Source organism: Urocitellus parryii, chromosome 11 (genome assembly GCF_045843805.1).
Source record: "Urocitellus parryii isolate mUroPar1 chromosome 11, mUroPar1.hap1, whole genome shotgun sequence".
NCBI lineage: Eukaryota > Metazoa > Chordata > Mammalia > Rodentia > Sciuridae > Urocitellus > Urocitellus parryii.
Genome location: NC_135541.1, coordinates 84,215,203 through 84,236,430, shown reverse-complemented (window position 1 = coordinate 84,236,430; position 21,228 = coordinate 84,215,203). Strand labels below are relative to the sequence as shown.

At 34.5% G+C, this 21,228-nt stretch overlaps 1 protein-coding gene and 1 non-coding gene across 3 annotated transcripts; one reads left to right on the top strand and one right to left on the bottom strand.

Moving 5' to 3' along the window:
• Positions 1 to 14: 14 nt before the first annotated feature.
• Positions 15 to 21,143, bottom strand: Trmt13 (tRNA methyltransferase 13). 2 transcript variants are annotated; one of them, XM_026379411.2, is made up of 11 exons: positions 20,899 to 21,143; positions 17,529 to 17,575; positions 17,377 to 17,443; positions 9,580 to 9,642; positions 8,962 to 9,031; positions 8,703 to 8,809; positions 8,209 to 8,376; positions 5,795 to 5,867; positions 4,805 to 4,879; positions 871 to 1,303; positions 15 to 211 (listed from the first exon to the last, which is right to left on the bottom strand). In XM_026379411.2, exons 1-11 carry the CDS (start codon positions 21,043 to 21,045, stop codon positions 19 to 21), a joined length of 1,443 nt encoding a protein of 480 aa, XP_026235196.1. In that variant the 5' UTR covers positions 21,046 to 21,143; the 3' UTR covers positions 15 to 18. The 2 variants fall into 2 exon arrangements, with proteins under 2 accessions (XP_026235196.1, XP_026235197.1); XM_026379412.2 differs by lacking the exon at positions 8,209 to 8,376.
• On the top strand, positions 9,254 to 9,326 carry Trnaa-ugc (transfer RNA alanine (anticodon UGC)). Its single transcript has one exon. It is a non-coding gene; the product is annotated as a tRNA-Ala (tRNA).
• Positions 21,144 to 21,228: the final 85 nt, after the last annotated feature.

Genomic DNA, 21,228 nt, shown 5'->3' with positions numbered 1-21,228 from the left:
GTTCAAATTTCTTTCCTATTAAGCAGTTGTTTCTGGTGAAGAATGAATTGGTAAAGCAGTTAACAATACATTTTCCAAAGATACCAAAGGGTCTGTATAGTATTGTAAAGCAGGATTGAATCCCTTCTGCTGTAAATACTGGATTCGACCTTGGTCAATCAGCAATTTACAAAGATGCCCTATTTTCTTCTTTTCTTCAACAGTAAGAAGCCTAAATGGAATAAACACACACACAAAATTAACATTTTGTAAGCTTTTAAAAAACTTTTAGTCACTTGTAATTATTGAAAAACTGTTAAATAGCCCACATTATACTGAGTACTATATTCCATCTTCCAAGGCACATTTACCTTATAACCTTAATAAAAATGCATGTATTTTAAGTTACTCTAAAAAATTACACTGTATGCTCTTAGGAATAAACTGTTGGCAATAATCATCTAAGAAGAAAGTAGTCCCCACTTATCCACAGTTTCATTTTCTGTAGTTTCTGTAACCTGTGGTTAATTGTGATCTGAAAATATTAAATGGAAAATTCCTTTCAATAATTCATAAGTTTTAAAGAAGTGATGTTCTGAATAGCATGATGAAATCTTTTGCCCTCCCACTCCTTCCCACCTGGGGTATGATGATCCCTTTGTCCAGCATATCCACACTGTATATATTACCTGACCATCAGATAGGTGTTTAGTAGCCATTTCTGTCATCAGATTGACGGTGGAGGTATTACAGAGCTTGTATCCTATCTGTGGTTTCAGGCATCCACTGGGGGTCTTAGAATATATGCCCCGTGGATAAGTGGGGGACAACCGTATAGCAATAATAAAATATTTCCCCTTTAGTGTTCAGCATTACAAAGTAGTCACTTACCCAGACAAACTCTCAGAGCTGTCATCTGTGACTCTGTATCCTCCTTCATCATGCTCTTCGCTATCATCATTTTGATTATCTTTTCTCTTTGTGGTAATATTTGAGGCTTCGAAAGATGTTTTCTGCATCCCACAAGTCGCCCAACTACTCATTCGCTGGAAATAGTGGAATTCTACTGCTCCAAGGCCTAGGGCCCTGAAATATTCTTTGCCCACATAATGTCTCCAATCACACCTGTGGTGACAACAGAGTGCAATAACAATGCCAGCCACAGGGGTCCACTTCTCTGGGACATTTTTTTCATTTCCTTCCTTGGCCAAAGTGTTAATTTCTTTTTCTGTTTTATCATTCTTTATGCGTTTGGCTAAAGGTTCTTCATTCCTTTCCTCAAAACTGGCAGCATAGGTTTCAACCAAACATCGTAATGCAAGATCTGCAAACACAATTATGTTGCCCCCCCCAAACCATCATCTTTAAAAATAAACATTTTTTATATTTCTTAAACAGTATGTTTTTTAAAAACCCAACAACAAAAATCTACTTAGCTTTATATATGTAATAATCCTATCATAAAGTATCAACTTTGTTCAAATCTGCTTTTTTTCTATCTTATTTTTTCTAGTGACTAATTTTGCATAAAATCTATTTCCCAATAAAACTATCCAAATTTAAGGTCTACAATTAAAAAAAAAAACCCTTTTGTCTAACTATTTGAATTGTCTCCCATTTCCCCTACCCTGGCTGAGGAAATGATTTGTATAGAAAACATCTATTTACCTATACTTGCATTCCAGCTTAAGAAACTTGAGCTTAAGAAACTCAAAGTAAGAAGTAAAGAACAAAGGCAATTTTGCTTAACATAGTGATGCTAATTTTGAGTTAGAAGATAATCACAGCAAATAGCAATGAATTGAAGAGTAGAGAACAGGGTGATCAGAACATGGAAAGTAGGCCTCTCTGAGTAGTCTTACTGTGTTTATGCATTCATTCTGCAAATATTTTCTGAATGCCTTTCATGTGCAAAACATTGAGGATGCAATGATGATTAATATACCCAAACTTAGAGGATTATGTATGCTATAGTAAATGAAAACATTTTAGTACATTTTAAAACTAAAAAACAAACAAAAAAACCCAAAGATTTTTGATGAGTATGGATATTTTCCACTGAGAACTACTATACTGTTGACAATATTGGAAAGACCATAATTATATACTGTAAATTTTCTGATTAGATTGCTATATTGTGTCTGCTCAATTAAAAACAAATGTATATTTAAAAATTTTATTGCCCTAAGATGTCATAATATTAAATGATCTGATATTTGCTAGTAAAAATTTAGTTCAATATATGAATTTAAGTCAACAAACATTATTGGAAACCTATTATTTGGATAAGGTGATAGTCAATCTATTATTTATTTATTTATTTATTTATTTATTTATTGTATAAGGGCACAACAGTTTTAATACAAACACCAATTTTCACAAAATAATTTTAATACTTTGTTACTAAAATGCTAATACAATTTTCTTTCTTTCTCTCTTTTTATTTTTGAGGCAGGGATTTTGCTGTTGCTCAGCTCAAGTGATGTGCCTGCTTTAGCGTCCTGAGTAGTTGTGCCATTGTGCCTGGCTCCATAAAATATTATTTTCTAACAAAATATATTCAGTCACTATTTTATTTATATTTAACTTAAGTAAATGATTTTCAGAAATGAGAATAATCAGAAAAATTATTAAAAGAATTAAATAATTTCAGAATTAAAAGGATCTTTATCAGTCTAGCTCAACCTCTTTTTTTTATAGCACTCTAAAGGGATAAAGCTGTACACCCCAAAAAGGACAAAGAAACACAGCAAATTAGTGGCCAAGATTATTCATTCATTCAAATTCACTGTTTCTGTTATATATTGAGCATTGTATTAGCATATGCCTTATTTTCAAAAAATTCACAGGATACTGGCAGAATTAAATAAACAGACATAAGTGAAATATAATCAGGTAAAGATACCACAGAGGCAGGGCTCAGTGGCACAATGCTGTAATCCAAGCAGCTCGGAAGGCTGAGGCAGGAGGATCATGAGTTCAAAGCCAGTCTCAGCAATGGTGAAGTGCTAGGCAACTCAGTGAGACTCTATCTCTAAATAAAATACAAAATAGGGCTAGGGATGTGGCTCAGTGTTTGAGTACCCCTGAGTTCAATCCCTGGTAGCCTCTCCAAAAAACCAAAACCAAACAAACAAAAGAGGGTATTGTGATAATACTAAGGAGGCAGATCTTATTTAAGGAGACCCCCGCTCCCGAAAAGAGGTGATAACTGAGCTGCAGGATGAATAGATATTGACCAGTCTTTTTGTTTGGGTGACAGTGGAATTCCAGAAATGGTAGGAACAGAATAGTATATGGAAAAATATACAAGCTTGATGTTGGTGAACAGTAAAGCTAGAAACAGAGTGGCAAATAACTGCTGAAGAATTTAAAAAGGGGAAGGATACACTAGGAATGTAGCAGATGGACCTAAATATTAATATTTAAAGAACCCTGTGGAAGGAAACCATGAAAGAAACAGAAGGAATGCACTGATGAAAGGAAAGAACTGGGAAAGAAGTGTCAGATAAGACGATGAAACAGAAATTCAAAAAGGATAATTAATTGCAAGAGATGAAAGGGGAATTCAAACAGAGTGAACCAAAGTGGAGAAAATGCATGGAATATGAGAACTGGCCACTGTAGGTTATACTTTTGAGAAATATGGATTAGATGGGAAGAGTGTATACCCTTCCCCTTCCCCAGGATGAAATTGGATGCAACTGGTTTACTTCAAAAGGCTTTTATTTAAGGGTTAATTAAGATATATGGAAGTTATCTAAAAACTTTGAATTACAACACAATAAACAGTACTCATATTCAGCCAATTTGAATAATGTCTTATGAAGGCTCCAAGTTCCCCAAATGTATAGATGATGAAACTAGCAGGAGCCAAGAAGATATAATGATAGCTAACATAGTGAGCATTAATATATGCCAGAATTATATGTGGAAACTGGTAAATGGTATTATTACCCCTATTTTACCAATGAGGTAACCAAAGCTCAGGAAGGTTAAATAACTTGCCAAAATTACACAGCAGAACCGACAATGAAACTATCCGAGTCCCAATGTATGCTGTTTCCATTCTACAATGCTAGATCTGATGAACAGAAGTGCTAAGACATCTTAGATTTTTCTGGTATGAAATTTTTAAAATTTTTCCTCAGAATCCTGACACACAGTGATCTTCTAAGTTCCTCTAAGAAAGTTTCTCTAAGTACCTTCTGGGGTGAAATACTACAGTTTCCACAACAATTTGTTTCCCTGTTTAGTTGTAATATAACCCAAAGAACTTTAAGGTTCCATATGACATATTATTTATATACAACACTCTAGATTCATCCTGCAAAATGGCCAAAATGAGCAGATATCTAGGAAAGCCCTGCATTTGATACAACATAGGGCCAGTGTTGCTTAGCTTATGAAGACTGTTTTTTTTTTGTAACGAGAATAAGTTTAAAAATTTTTTAATATATTTTTGTTCTTTGTAGTTAAACATGACAGTAGAGTATAATTTGACTTATTTATACAAACACGGAGTACATCTTATTCTAATTAGGATCCCAGTCTTGTGGTTGTCTACAATGTAGATATTCCCTGTGGTGGATTCTCATATACACATAGGAAAGTTATGTCAGAATCATTCTCCTGTCTTTCCTATTCCTTTCTCCATTCCCTTCCCTTCATTCCCCTTTAAGACTGATAAGCTTATCAGTCTTAATAAAGTTGTTAAGAAATAAATAAAGTTGTTAAGAAATCTTAACAACTCAAAAGAAACCACTAGGCAATTTAAATTAAGATTTAATGTATTAATTTAGATATTATCAGTGTGTTTACCTACCTGTTGCCACACCACACAGATGCTTTCCAATTCCTACCACAGGTAGTTTCCCTTCTCTCAGTACAGGAATCTTGTCTGAAATGAAAGAAAGCATTAAATAAGTTCTCTTATGAGATAAGTATATGTAGAGTTTACTTTCTTCTTCTTTTTTTTTAATTTATTTTTATGTGCTGCTGAGAATCGAACCCAGTGCCTCATATGTGAAAGGCAAGTGCTCTGCCACTGAGCCACAATCCCAGCCAGAGTATATGTGGTTTTTTTTAAGAGATAAAATTAGAATTAATTAAAATGCCTGAATTTTAGGGCTAAACCTAGAGACTCAAACAAAAAAATTCTCACTTTATAGAATTCAACATATAACCTGAGAAGCTGTTTATCAACATTAGAAAAGTAATATATTTAAAAATCTAGACAAAATATTTTATACATTATTAGCTAGGCAGAGGAACTATTTCATTTTCTTTAATGGTTTTGGTAAATTATGTTAATTACAGGCAGAAGGCTAGTTTAGGATATGAACACATTCAAGATTAATTTAAACAGGACAAAGAAGCAAATAAGGGTGCATTTTCAAATTTTAAACTCTTGCCTTGGCATGATAGTGCTTGCCTATAATCCCAGTGACTTGAGAGGCTGAGGCAGGAGGCCAAATTTGAGGCCAGCCTTAGCAACTTAGTGAGGCCTTGAGCAACTTAGCAAGACCCTGTCTCAAAATAAAATATTGAATCCCCAGGTCCAAAAAAAAAAAAATTTTTTTTAACTTTTTCTGAATATAACACTTCATTTTTAGTTAATACTGAAAATATTTTTTTCAATCCTAATTCAATTCACATTTACTTGAGTGTTACATATAATATTCTCTATTAATATTGAACTAATTTTCCTTTGTTTTTCCTGAAGCACTGTCCTAATGATTGAATTTCTAAGCAATCCTTAAAGTTTGAAACATCTCTGATTTATGATAGAGCAATGGAAAGTTAGGCAACTTACTCAAGCACAAATGTTGAATATCAATTTGAAGTCTTTCAAACACTGAATTTTTCTTTCTGTGTTTACCATCTACCTGCACAAACAGAACAGTATTATAACAATGACTCTTTGTGTTAAAAAAGTTTTATGAAAATGAAAAGATTTGTTTTCAAAATCCAGAGTAAATGTTTCCATCTTGTTTTTCTTATTATTGAAAAAATAGAATGAATTAAAAATTTTAAGATTGTGTATTTTTGATGAAAACTCTAAAGTAGTATCATTTTTATAAGATTTGAAAATTTTACCAATTATTATATACACATTATTTTCTTTAACTTTAATAATTCTCAATTCACTCACAAAGAACTAGGATTCACAGATATTAAGTAAGCTAAGATTATTTGCCAGCTCTTTTATCTTCGTTACGGGTGGCAATCTATTTTCATTTTGCTTCTTTTCTTACTTTCTCTGAAAGATTACATCCATTTTAGTCTATCTTTGTAAATGCCTACAACATACAGTTCTACATTGTGGCCCAGACCTCTCTGATGAGCATCAAGACAAAAAAATTTTTTTGGTAGGGTTGGTAGGTTGTTGTACATGTCAGGCGAGCTTTCTACCACTGAGATACATCCCCAATAAAGTTTTATTTTTTTGTGGTGCTAGTGATCAAACCCAAGACTTCACAAATGTTAGGCTAGAACTTTACCACTGAGCTACACCCTCAGCCCCTCAGATGCATATCCAATCCTCAACTAGAAAATTCTACTTCAACAGAAAACTAGACACATTCAGAATTGAATTCATTACTTTTTCCTCCAAACTTATACTTCCTCTGCCTCCTCCTGTATTTCTTTATCTCAGGAAGAGCACCACTTACTTAAGTCATAAAAACATTACCCAAAATTACTCCTCTCTCATTGTCAATGAATAATAAATCACTGATTATTTTATTATTATTATTTTTTCACATTAAATAACTAAGTCTTTTGGCTTCCAACACTTTTAACATTTTTCATATTCTTCCCCTCTCCTATATCCTACTGCAACTACCTTAGCTTTCTGGCCCAATTCTTAATTGGATTACTGTTTTAAAATAATCTTATTATCAATTTTCCTACTTCAAGTCTCAGACTCTTATAATTAGCTTCACTTATGCTAAGCTAAATTTTTTTTAATATTTTTTTTTATTTTTTTTCCTTTTATTTTATTTTATTAAGGAGATAGGAATATTTATTTTTTAGTTTTTGGCGGGCGGACAGAACATTTTTGTATGTGGTGCTGAGGATCGAACCCGGGCCGCATGCATGCCAGGCAAGCGTGCTATCGCTTGAGCCACATCCCCAGCCCCTAAGCTAAATTTTTAAAAAAGTTTTTTTTTGCTTCACCAATGCTTATGAATTCTTCCAATCTCTCAACTGTCACTTTCTCTGTGAAATCTTCCACGATAACCCACACTAAACTGACGTTGTTCTTTTATCTTTATGCTCCCATAATATCCGGTATTTATTATTATCACAACATACTTAGCATATGGAAACAAGATACTTGTGTATCTGCCCCACTAGATGTAAGCTTCTTAAAGGCAAGAACCAAATCTTTTCAACTGTTTTTGAGCACATAGTAGAATAAAGTCAATTTTTTCCTCAGTATTCAACATGAGGTCTTCCCTAGCTAACTCTATTTCCAGTCTCATCATTGCTGAACTTCACGTGATGCCCTCCTATCACATAGCAGAGTTTCCATATCGTTCAGGCATTTGGTTATGCTGTTTTGCTTCCTAGAATGCTTCTCAAACTCTCAGTTAGCAAACATTAATTCATCTTTTAAGATTTAGCTCAAGCATCACCTTTTCTGTATAGTCATTCTCCATCCCTTCTCTGAAATAAAACTTGTCACTCCATCTTTTAAATCTACACTATGTGCAGATTTTTTTCACTTTTCTGCATTTACTACATTTTAATACTTTATGACAATTATTTATTTATTTGCCTCTCTCTCCTTTCTAAATATAAGTAATAGAGCACAGGGGTTTTGTCTTACTAAACTTAAATGTACCAAAGGCCTACCACAGTGCCTGGGAGTATGCTCAATAAATATTTATAAATGAGTAGTCAGCAAGTATTGAGCGAAAGACAGGAGGAAGAGTAGAGTAAGACTTGTAACTTCTAGCTTGAGCCTGGCTCTTTCTACATATTTTCCTGTCTCTGCAAATGATTTTTAAGAACTCAGAACATGAATTATCCAAATTTAGATTTAAAAAATTCACCTTCCAGTTAAGTTACCAATATAATTAGAATTGATAAAGAGCTATAAATAAATATACAATAAAGGAAGTTTGTTTTAAGAGAATGTTTCTGACCATCACTTTTTTTCTAAAGCTGAAAAACGGAAAAAAAAAATGGTTACTAATATACTACAATGATTTCACTTACTTTGAATCTTGTGGTCACTTTTTCTACCAGGATGAAGTGAACTTTTTCAGCATCTTTTAAGGCAATATCAACCCAATGAGATAATTTTCCCTTTCCTGCTCCAAACTCAACAAAGCATCTTCTTGGACCAAGTAACTTTAATTTTTCAATGTTACCTAAAATAGAAGCCTGCAAACTTCACAAGATTATTTTATAAACTAGAGCAAACATAGTTAGCTCAAATGGGAAAACAGCAAGTCAATCTCTATATAAGGTAGTATGTTTGCACTAATAATTTGTTTGGCTTTAAGTTTTTTCTCATTTTTTAATATGTAATAATCTACTGAGAACTATTTCTGTGCCAATTTTTTTATATGTTTATACATATTTTTGAAATTGGAAAATTTTGTATCCTAAAAGATAAACAAAATCTCATTAGTAACTATATTGAGAAAGAAAAGAAGATTAGCTTTAAACAAATGAAGAAAGGTAGAATTATTGTGGTCTAAACAAACCTGCTGTTTCAGGTGCTTGGTTGCGGAATCACCATTTTTAGGGTCATTAAGGGCATCATATAATGCTGGATGGGACATAATGTGATCTTGAAGTGTAGAATTCAAACCTGTGCCAAATATAAATACAATAGCTTAACCAACCAAATATGAAACTACAGGACTCAGAACAAGGGTGGTAACATTTTGTAAATCAGAATCAACTCATATACCACTTTAATTACTCTAAAATAATTTAACTTGCAACTTCAGGCAGACTTACCTTCACTTGCTTTTCTCAGTTTCTTAATTAAGTTTTCCAACTGGTCTTCAGGTAGAGAAGAAATTGGAACCTGTAAACAAAAATAAAATAAATAACTTAGCAAAAAAATGCTTTAAAATACCATGACAGAGGATTAATAATTGGGCAAATTCCATGGCCAACCCAGGCTCTTCTTTCTGATAAAACCCCTTCCTTAAGCTGCCACCAGAATTGCTCAACTCCTATGTTTTGTCTGTCTCTACTCTGTTGCTTTAATTCCCCTAATCTCCTTAGGGTCAAGAAGTCCTTGGCTGGGGATATGGCTCAGTTGGTAGAGTGCTTGCCTTGCATGCACAAGGCCCTGGGTTCAATCCCCAGCACCACCAAAAAAAAAAAAAAAAAAAAAAAAGAAGTCCTTAAACTCAGAAGAATCAAAGGAGACTCAAGCCATACTATAGCTTGTTATGGAGCATGGGCTAGTCTGGGAACTAACCATCACTAATAACATTGACTCAATAGGAAAATGCATTCTAAATTCAAAACAACAGATTTATACCAAATAAAAATTGGAACATGGCTTCTATACAATATGGAGATAGGTTACAAATACCTTTTAATATTGAATATTAATGTACTTACTAATTGTTCAGGTATTTCTGTTTCATCTTTCAAGCCTGCATTAATATCTTGAATAAAGAAATCCTTGACAAAAACAAAACCGTAAAAAATTAATATGAAGTTCACGAAAATTAAGCTGAAAAACTGAAACTTCCCTTTTATCCCAAACTCTGTTTCTGCCATCCTCCCTTCCTCCCATTCAGTCATTAAATAATTTGTGAGTACCTACTCTGGTGCCTGGTTTGCTTTAGATTTTTAAGGAAGGATTCACCATAGTAGATAAGAGAGGAGAAAAATCTGTGTTCATGGATCATATATTCTAGAGAGGTAATTAATTGGAATAACTTATAGTCTAAAAATTCATTAATAATTTTAATTTTTTACCTGGTTACAGCATAAACTAAGGACTGTGCCAATTTTGCCTTATGGTGTAATGGCAAAAACGAATACATACTTTCTTCAGACAGGCAGCATGACCAAAATGAAATAATGATATTATAATGGTGTAAGTCTGACTTTTTTCTACTTTAAAATACTAATTAGGGCCTACTTTTTCTTCTGTTAGACGCAGTCTCTGGTTTAATCCCTAGATCCTTGATCCATTTTGAGTTAACTTTTGTGCATGGTGAGAGATAGGGATTCAATTTCATTTTGTTGCATATGGATTTCCAGTTTTCCCAGCACCATTTGTTGAAGATGCTATCTTTTTTCCAGTGCATGCTTTTGGCACCTTTATCATGTATATTTGTGGGTTAGTCTCTGTGTCCTCTATTCTTTTTTTTTTTTTTTTTTTAAAGAGAGAGTGAGACAGGAGAGAGAGAGAGAGAGAGAGAATTTTTAATATTTATTTTTTAGTTCTCGGCGGACACAACATCTTTGTTGGTATGTGGTGCTGAGGATCGAACCCGGGCCGCACGCATGCCAGACGAGCGCGCTACCGCTGAGCCACATCTCCAGCCCTGTGTCCTCTATTCTGAATCAATGGTCTACTAGCCTGTTTTGGTGCCAGTACCAGGCTGTTTTTGTTACTATTGCTCTGTAGGCCCTAAACTCCATCATGTGGTGCTAGGCCCCAACTTTTTTTTTTTTTTTAAAAGAGAGAGAGAGAGAGAGAGAGAGAGAGAGAGAGAGAGAATTTTTTAATATGTATTTTTTAGTTCTCGGTGGACACAACATCTTTGTTTGTATGTGGTGCTGAGGATCGAACCCGGGCCGCACACATGCCAGGCGAGCACGCTACTGCTTAAGCCACATCCCCAGCCCCAGGCCCCAACTTTTTTAATAAGACGCCTGTAGCACAAGAATTAAAACCAAGAATCAACAAATGGGATGGATTCAAACTAAAAAGTTTTTTCTCAGCAAAAGAAATAATATGTGAGGTGAATAGGGAGCCTACATCCTGGGAACAAATTTTTACCCCTCACACATCAGATAGAGCTCTAATCTCTAGGGTATATAACGAGCTTAATAAGACATGCACCAAAAAACAAAAAACAAAAAACAAAACAAAACAATCTGATCAATAAATGGACCAAGGACCTGAACAGACACTTCTCAGAAGAGGACATACAATCAATTAACAAATATACGAAAAAGTGCTCATCATCTCTAGCAATCAGAGAAATGCAAATTAAAACTTCTCCAAGGTATCATCACACTCCAGTAAGAGTGGTAGCCATTATGAAGATGAACAACAACAAATGCTGGCGAGGATGAGGGGGAAAAAGGTCACTCATACACTGCTGGTGGGACTGCAAATGGTGCAGCCAATTTGGAAAGCAATATGGAGATTCCTTGGAAAACTGGGAATGGAACCACCATTTGACCCAGCTATTCCTCTTCTCGGACTATACCCAAAGGACTAAAAACAGCATATTACAGGGACACAGCCACATCAATGTTTATAGCAGCACAATTCACAGTAGCTAAACTGTGGAGCCAACCTAGATGTCCTTCAGTGGATGAATGGATAAAAAAAAATGTGGCATTTATACACAATGGAATATTACTCAGCAATAAAAAAGAATAAGATCATGGCATTTTCAGGGAAATGTATGGCATTAGAGAAGATTATGCTAAGTGAAGTTAGCCAATCCCCAAAAAACAAATGCCGAATGTCTTCTCTTATATAAAGGGGGTGACTCAAAATGGGGTTGGGAGGGAGAGCAAGGGAGGAAGATTACCTCTAGATAGGGAATAGGGGTGGGAGGGAAGGGAGGGAGAAGGGGAATAGCATGGATGGTGAAAGGAGACCCTCATCACTATACAAAATACATGTATGAAGTTGTGAATTTGGTGTCAACATACCTTATATATAATCAGAGATATGATAAATTATGATATAATGGTGTATTAAGAATTGTAATGCAAAAATATATAAATAAAGATGATTATGAAAAAAATAAAATACTAATTAAAAATTGAAAGTAGAAGTATACTGTGATACTATGCTACTTAGTCCATCTGTAGAAATATGAATTCTAGGTAAATATTTAGATAAATATTGTCCAATAGTATTCTCTGCAATGATGAAAAGGCTGTATATTTGCCTTAACCAACATGGCAGCCACCAGCAGTGAAATATGGCTAGTGCAACTGAGAAACTGGACTTTCAATTTCATTCAATTTTAATTAATTCAAATTCAAACAGTTTTATATGGACAGTGGCTGTCATATTGGACAGTGTCGATCTACATGAATGAAATAATAGTGTTTCTACAAATCCTTTTTTTAAAAGTGAAAACAACTCCCAGAGACAATTCATTATACATAGTAGTAGACTTCTGTTACACAGATGGCAGAAGGCTAACGTCTTGAGTATGTGCTGCTTGCTTTTCCTATATGTTTAAAAATGAAAACCTGTAATTGAGTGGAATGAGTGAAAACTGCATGTAAAAAGGTTTGTTGGATGATTGACAAAACTATAATAGAAAATTAGCTATACCTATTATAATTTGATGTACTCCTAAAGTTTTTAAAATGGTTGTAATGAATGTTCTAGGTAAACTGTATTGTGGATTAGACTTCATATGTAAAAATTATTTATGTTGGAGAAATTTACCATCAACCTACTTTCATTTACTATGCAAAATGTTTACAAAATGATGAAGTTTCACAAAGTCAAGCAAAACAGTGATATGAATCTACCTAGTTTCCAAGTTTCATATTATAGTGTACCAGATAAAGATTGCTTGGTATTTTTTCCCCCCATCTCATCATCCCATTGTGTTTTCCCCTTTCCTTGCCATGGTATGCATGAAACCCATCCCAAAGTATTCCATTTTAAATAAATTCGTACATTCTCTCAAACTTTTCACAGAACACACATTGCATTTGCTTGCTTTAATGGAAACCTGGCATTAGGCAAGGAAGAAATTTCCAAGTAAAACCTTATTTTCTCATTCTACTAAAGTGGCTAAAGGATAAGGGGGAGGTGGATGGTCATCATTTTTCTTCTATAGTACCTTAATGTTAAAATATTTTCTTCTAAGCTTAAGGCATCTGGCCTAGTAGTTCTAGGCAATGTATGAGGATATTTTATTGTCAAAATGACTGAGAACAAGTGCTATCAGAAGATAATTTTCCTATGGGTCTTTCAATCTTCTGTAAGTCTTCCAAGCAGTCACTGACTAAATTTATTTCAGACTATCTTTTCAAAGATGCTTTATACCAAGTATCCTGGGAAAATCGAAATGGTGTCTTCTAGGTCACATAGTAGGCTTAATTATTATACAGTATAAAACAGAAAAATGTCTACTTATGAGACACAGTTTAGGCAGCTTTGCTTATTGCCCAGTTTAAAAGGATTTATAGTTCCTGAATTTGGAGTTCTTCAATTATGATTCAAGTCCACTTTATTTGCAGAATTCATCTAGGCCCCTCTGTGGTGTGTCCATAGGCTTTGGGAAACAAGAAGAATTCATGTAAATAACAAGCTCCTGTTGCTTCCTGTGAGGAATGAATAATGTGTGTGAAAATCAGTGGTAGGGTACATGCTTAGCATGCACACCAGCATCAAAAAAAAAAAAAAAAAAAAAAAAAGTACTTGGTCTCTGATCCAGGAAACGCTTATCTTCTACCAGCATCCACAAATCTGTGGTTAGTTTGTTATTAGTTTGAAAATATGATGAAATATAATAAAATTTCAGAACCTTCTCAGTACTTGCCATTTGCTGCTCAGGAGCTACGATGGGTACTTTGGGAAGTACAGGAATACTTTGAAATGCACATGCTATGACTGTCTCATCAAAATTACCAAAAGGCCCAGTGAGAAATACCAGGCTCTTAAATCATTGTCTGAATCTCCTCAGGTTGTCAACTATTCATCTGTAGGTCATTGTCTGACATCTACTAGGATTTTGAAAACAAATTGTATTTTATATTTCAAAATCCAGCCAAAATGATTCTTTAAAATCACTCAATGGAACGGTTCTGCGTTAACTTTTTAGGTAAATATTTAAATACTGTCCAATAGAACTCCAAATTCAGGTAAAATTATTTATGTTGGAGAAATTTACCATCAACCTACTTTCATTTACTATGCAAAATATTTACAAACTGATGAAGTTTCACAAAGTCAAGCAAAAAGTACATGTCAATAAAGTACTTCCAAGGACCTCTAGACTGTCATTGCTATGAACCATATAACTTCTAAAATCTTCAACTGACCACAATTCTGTAATATGCTAGTAAAAAGCACAGTGATTCTTTTGTTCCTAATCATATTATCTCACTTTTAAATACCTCTATTGACTTTTTCTTTTCTTTTGTGGTACTAGGGGTTGACTCCAGGGGCACTCTACTACTGAATTACATCCCCATACACACACACACACACACACACACACACACACACACACACACGACTCCAGGGGCACTCTACTACTGAATTACATCCCCATACACACACACACACACACACACACACACACACACACACACACACACATATACATACATACATATGTATACCTGTAGTTTGCTGATGGTCTTGATGGTTGACTGTCAAATCATTACTATGTATTCAACATTCCACTTTTGTGAATATATTTTTCTATTCTATTCTTTTTTAAAATAAATTTTATTCTGTATATGAGTTTTGTATATAACATGATGTTTTGAAATACATATAGAGAGTAAAGTGCTTACTATATTGAAGCAAATTCATACTTGTCATCTCATATAGCTACTTTTTTTCCCTACTCTATTGTGTTACTGAACAGAGAACTGAATTTTTAGCCCTTGTTTAGTGATAAATTGTTATTATGGTATTATGTACTCCTTAGTTATAAATAAGTGTGATCATAAGTTAATGTGACTTTTAATCCCAAAATACGGTCTGCTGAATACTGGTGAAGTAAAACCACCTAAGCATTTGTATAGGTTCCAGTTTAAATTCATTATCTCTACACTCAGTCTGATTCCCAAAGACACCCAGCAATTATTCTTCATAACCATCATACCCTTTAACCACCTTGTCTCTTAATTGTAGAGATTAGCAAAAGTGCAGCTATCAAAAAGAATTTTCTCAATTAATATTCCTTTTTGGTTAAATTTGCCTGAACTAATAATATTTATCTACTACTTCCTATCTATTTCACTGGAAGCATTATTCCTCCCCCTATTGATGCCTTCTACTTCTATTTTGTCTTCTATCCCTCAATGCTTTCTGAGAAACATTCTACCATTAATTATGCTCTCTTCTGGTTTCTATTTTTTCCCTTCTACTGGCTTTTCACTTTGAGCTTATAAATAAAATTTTCCCCATTTTAAGAGCCATTCTGACTTTCAAGTTCCACCCAAAGCTAAGTTTGTTGCTTGTGGTTTTTACTGCTTTATCTGTCTTTTATTCACATATCTAGTCTGATTTTTTTCTCTCCCCATACTATTTAATACGAATTTTGCTGATCATTAACAATCACTATATTGTCAATCCAATGTTTTCTTCTCCATCCTTATCTTATTTGATTCCTCTGTGATGATAAAAACTCCTGATCACAGGCTAGGGTTGTGGCTCAGTGGTAGAGTGCTCGCCTAGCATGCACAAGGCACTGGGTTCAATCCTCAGCACCACATAAATGTAAAATAAAGATATTGTGTGTCCGCCTAAAAATTAAGAATAAATTTAAAAAAAAAGAAACTCTTGATCACTCTTTTCTTTTTGAGGTTTGTCTTTCTGGGGCTCCTAATACACCATGCTCTTCCAGTTTTTCTTTTTCCTCCCTTTCCAGCCACCAGTCTCAATTTTTTTCTAGGGTTCTTTTTAGCAGTTCACCCTTCAATGTCAATGTTGCCTAGAGTTCTGTCCTTGATCTTATGATTTACTCCTGGCTACTCTCAGGTCTCATCTTTTATTTTGTTCTCCTTTTATTTTATATTCTAGTTATGTGAGATTTTCAGTCCCTGACAAAGGAATTTATTCTCACAGCCTTTGCACATATTTTCCTCCTTAGAGGGCTGATTCTCCCTTGACATTTAGCTCTCATCTTTTATGATACTTCCTTCAGAGATGCCTCCATGATTCATTCCCCCATTTCTCTCATGCCCTATTATTCTCCAAAAAAGGGTTAGGCCCTCCTTCTTTATTCTCCCTTAGCATCCTGTACTTAATCACGTTTAGCACATAATATTGCATTTTCCATTTCCCTCACTACATTGTTATGTTCTTCTAGGCAAGGTGCTTGGTACAATATTTGGCATATGTGCTCACTTAATATCTATTGAAAAATAAATCCTTTTCTTTTTCCTATAATCACTTATCCTTGGGTACCTTAAAAATCCAAAGTTTTAACTATAACCTATATGTATTTGACTTCCAATTTTTGATTATTTGTCCAAGCTCTCTACTGAATTTCAGTCATATACCCAACTCGAATTTACTGACACCAAGTTTTATTGATTCTGCTACCTAAATAACTATTATACTCTTCCCATATTCTTTAATTATCAGTCTCTTACCAAATCCCAATTGGATGCAACAATAGCTTTCTAACTAGTCCTACTGAGTCCAACCTGTCCTACCACATTGCTATTAAAGAAAGTTTTATTTATTTTTGTTTTTTAAATTCTTTTAATTGTCAGTGGACCTTTATTTTATTTATATGTGGTGCTGAGAATCGAACCCAGTGCCTCATACATGCTAAGCAAGTGCTCTCACTGAGCTATAACCCCAGCTCCAAGAAGGGTTTTTAACAGGAAAATTTGGCCATGCCATTCCCAAGCTTAAAATCTTTCAGTGGTTTTTCCCATATCTTTCAGAATAAAGTTCCAGTTTCTTGAAAGTATCATGTGATTTCTCAGCTCCATGCCTTTGCACATGTTGTCCTTTGTGTTGAAAAAGGACCCTTCTTTCTTTTCTTTTCCACATCAAGACTCAATTCCACTATTACTCCCTCTGAGAAACCTTTCTCAACCCTTTATATTTGTTCTTAATTTTGATGCCAGTATGTGTTCTCATCATACCATGCTTGCTCCTTTTATTTGACCTTACTGAACAATATTCTTTATTTACAAGTTTACTTTCCAGTCTCAAGCTCCTTGAAGACTGAGATAATATTTTACTGAAATAATTTTAGTAGGCACTAAGTAAATGTTTTTAAATAGTGAACTTATTCTCTGAACAACATTCAGGTTCCATAAAATTCTGTTCTCTGAATTAAGACCATGAATGAATTTATAATCTCATATGTTATACATATAAACTTAAAAGACACTGACCAAGGCAACAGTCTTGTTAAATATTCACATTAGTAATATATTAAGTACTGTATATAACATAGTACACATTTTACCATTCAGTTTTACTGAGCAAACACTTACAGGTTTTGGCTTCTCCCTTGAATTACATTTTTTCAAATGTTTTGCTAGTTGATCTTCATATACTGTGCTAAATTTGAAAAGAAAATATAAAATGAGACTTCTGACAATTATTGTTTCTATCACAGAAAACCCCTTATTTGATCCATACTTACTGTTTTGGATCTAAAGGACACAGGATTCTTTTCCGAGCATTTTCTTCCTAATGTGTTAAAAGGGATATATTTAGTTAAGTAAAATATCAGTTTTACTACTTATAGATACTAGATATAACTTTTGTGTATCTGCACTGTCAAAAAAAAGGTAAGAAAAGTTTAGAAGGACATAACGAAAAATTGGCAAAATCAGGTCATAGGGTTTAACAAAAACAAAATATCCAATGTAGCTAATATCTATATAAGAATAAAAACTGCTTTGGACAAACAAGTGTCCATGACTTCAAATAGGTTATAATAAAGGCCTATATATGCACAGAAATTTGAATCCAAGATGACATCTACTATAATATGCACTATTATTTTATGTACCACCAAGAAAGAAAAAAAGTTAACCATTTAACTAAAAACTGACAAAAATTTTATGTTTATCATATACAACATGATACACTGAAATATGTTTACCTTGCGGAATGGCTAAATTGAACTAATTAACATATGTATTATCTCATTTATCATTCCTGTGGAAAATACTACCCATTTAAATTATGACATATCACTGATTTTAAGAACCATCTTGATCTCTAAGTTGTAAAAATCTGAAAATAATTATTTTAGAAACAATGAAACACAGTATTTTAACAATTAGGTATGTGCCATATTCTACGGACTTCAACTTTTCAGTATAGCAGTTATATCCTTTCACTTTAAGTTACACAGATTTAACTATATGCACTGTGAAAAGAGGAAAATTAATAATCTTGGCAATTCTACTCCACATTCCATATGAATCTGTATGAACAGCATAAACAATAGTTAAACCACAGACCAGTTCAGGACTACTGAGATATATTTCCAGTTCTATCAGCTACCAGCTACATGACCTAAGTAGGCTTATTGCCTCATACAAAAGATAAGAATAATATCTTACCTACTAAGGTTGGTGAAAATTAGCGAGCTATTAGTTTTTTGTATTTTAACAAAAGGGATAAAGCTGCTTAGCATAGTGCTAGCCATAGAATAAACCCTGACCAAGGGCTTACTCTTTTTTTGTGTGTGTGGTACTGAGGATTCTGCTCAGGGACTTGAACATAATTAGGCCTTAACACTGAGCTACATTCCCAGTTAGATTAAATTTTGAGTGTCACTAAGTTGCCCAGATGGGTCTTGAATTTGGGATCCTCCTGCTTCAGCCTGGCTAGTGTTCATTCTTATGGACTTTTTTTCTCAATTTATTTTAGTTCTGATGTGCCTCTTAGCATGTTCATGAAAACTATGCACACTGAATTTTATGGGAAAAATTTTTGAAAATACTTTTATTCCTTATTTGTTAATTTAAAACTTAATTTCTGCCATGGGCTTGTCTACAGTCCCCACAACTTGGAAGGGTAAGGTGGGAAAATCATTGAGACCAGTTTGAGACCAGCCTGGGTAATTAAGATCCCTGTCAAAAAAACAAAAGAAACAAAACTTAACTTCCATGTAGGAAAAGTCTCTATTCTAACTTCCAAAGTCCAATCATAGAGGAAAGAATAAAAGCACCTTTTAAAACTTGTTGTTTGGATTTAGAAACGAGGTTTCTCAAACCTCAGCACTACTGACATTTTGGCTTGGATAATTTGTTTTTTGGAAGGGGGCTTTCTAGTGATTTGTAGGTTTAGCAGTGTCTCTGGACTCTACCCATTAGATGCCAGTTATACTTCCCAGTTGTGACAACCAAAATGTTTTCTGTCATTGCCAAGTGTCTTCTGGGGAACAAAATCATCCCCAGTTGAGAATCACTGGCTAAAAATGGGTTTAAGTAATGTCATCAGTGTCACTTTTAAAAAAAGATGAAGAGGAAAACATAATATTCCAATTACATCATGAACTACAGATTCAGGAGAATGGTTAACAATTCAAAACCCAGTGTTTGGAAAGTGTTTCCCCTGGTATTTTGCAGTCTTTCTCCAAGGAACTAATATCTACATGTAGTTCCTTTCTAAGAATAGCAATCACCTTGTAGATTTAGCCACATTCTAATACTATTACCATCTTCATTACTTTATAGATGTCTGGATACAGAGTGGGAACAAAATCTTTGTGCTCTGATAAATTTCATTCTTCAATCAAGGGTGTTTGCGGGCCCCCTAAAATCAGCCAATAAAATTACAGGAGGACTTCACAAGTAGTTTCCACAATAAGTCACATTTCCCATATTCCAAAACAAGAAAGTTCTTGTTTCAGTATGCTTCCCTTTAGGTAAATGTTACCAACCCAAAACAGGAAGTAGGCTGTGGCTATGAAATGTAGTTTTACACAAAGGGGCTCATCTGCACTGTATTTTTGACTAGAAGGATAAAATGTCAAAAATAAAATAATGGCAGGGGCTGGGGTTATAGCTCAGTAGTAGAGTGCTTGCCTGGTACTTGTGAGGTACTGGGTTGATCCTCAGCACCACATAAAAAATAAATAAATAAAACAAATAAAGATATTGTATCCATCTTTAAAAAAATAAAATGCAAATAATACTGGACTTTTAGAAGGCATGAAGCCAGATGCTAGTCTATTTGGTTTATTCTTTCTAATCCTATTGAATATGTTCTTTTTCTATCAGGATTCAGCTCCTCTTGTTCTTATTTTTATTTTCCTATTATATATATTATATACTTTATATGTCATATATAGTATATATTCTATATTATGTACTTACATATGCCATATATAGTATATACTATATATTATATTCTTATTTTATATATGCTTATATAATGCATACAAGCAAATATACATTGGTTGATAGTATATTTATATGAATATTGTATTATCAAACAAGATTGCACACTTTCTGCTTTCAGCTTTAAAAGGTCAATTCTTATATATTTTTAAATCATTCCCTCCCCATTCCAGCCAAGTAGTTCTAAGTTGCTGTCTAGAGATTGTAAGCCTAAATAAAAATTTTAAAAGTTTCTCTTTAGAGCATTTACAAGAAGTGGTTATCGTTCATGATACAACAATTAGAACACAACCAGCGAACTCTAGGAACTTCAATCGCTACTTTTTCTAAACTACCACTTCCCATCAGGAAGGCGGAGGGTGGACGGAGTTAAGGAGCAGCAGTTTGGGGCAAAACTAAAGTCTAGCATTCCCGAGGTAGGATCAAGATGAACGTGTCACAGCTCGCGTTTCACTTAGTAAAATAAAACAATGCTCATCACTAGGGCTCATCATCGCTCCACAAGTAGGTCAGAACTTCGTTTATTAAAGTAAAAGCTGGAGAATCCAGGGGACAGAAGCAGAAACCTGTCAAAGAGGGGAGGGGCCGGGTTCCAGCACCGACCGCTCCGGTAAACTTATTGTCGACTCTCAGAAGGTTAGGGCGATACCAGACCTCCGCGGCTCCAGCGTGTTCACCACAGAACCTTTTCCCGGCGGCCACCACCATTCTACAGAATCGCTTCTTCTTTTCCACATAGTAACTGCATCTACCCTCTGCTGGAAAGCCAGTAGCATGCGGTGTCCGCGCCGAATCCGCCATAATTCTGGGTGAGCTTCGGCAGCCAGCATCCGGCGCCCAGAGCAAAAGTTGTCACTTTCCTTTGGGTGGTTTTCCCTTAACAAGCATGGCGTCCTCGGGTCCGGCCACACAGGTAATCCTCGGAAACAGCGCCCCGCCCTCGTCCCTTCCGTAGCAAAACCGGAAGAGACTGATGGTGTCTGG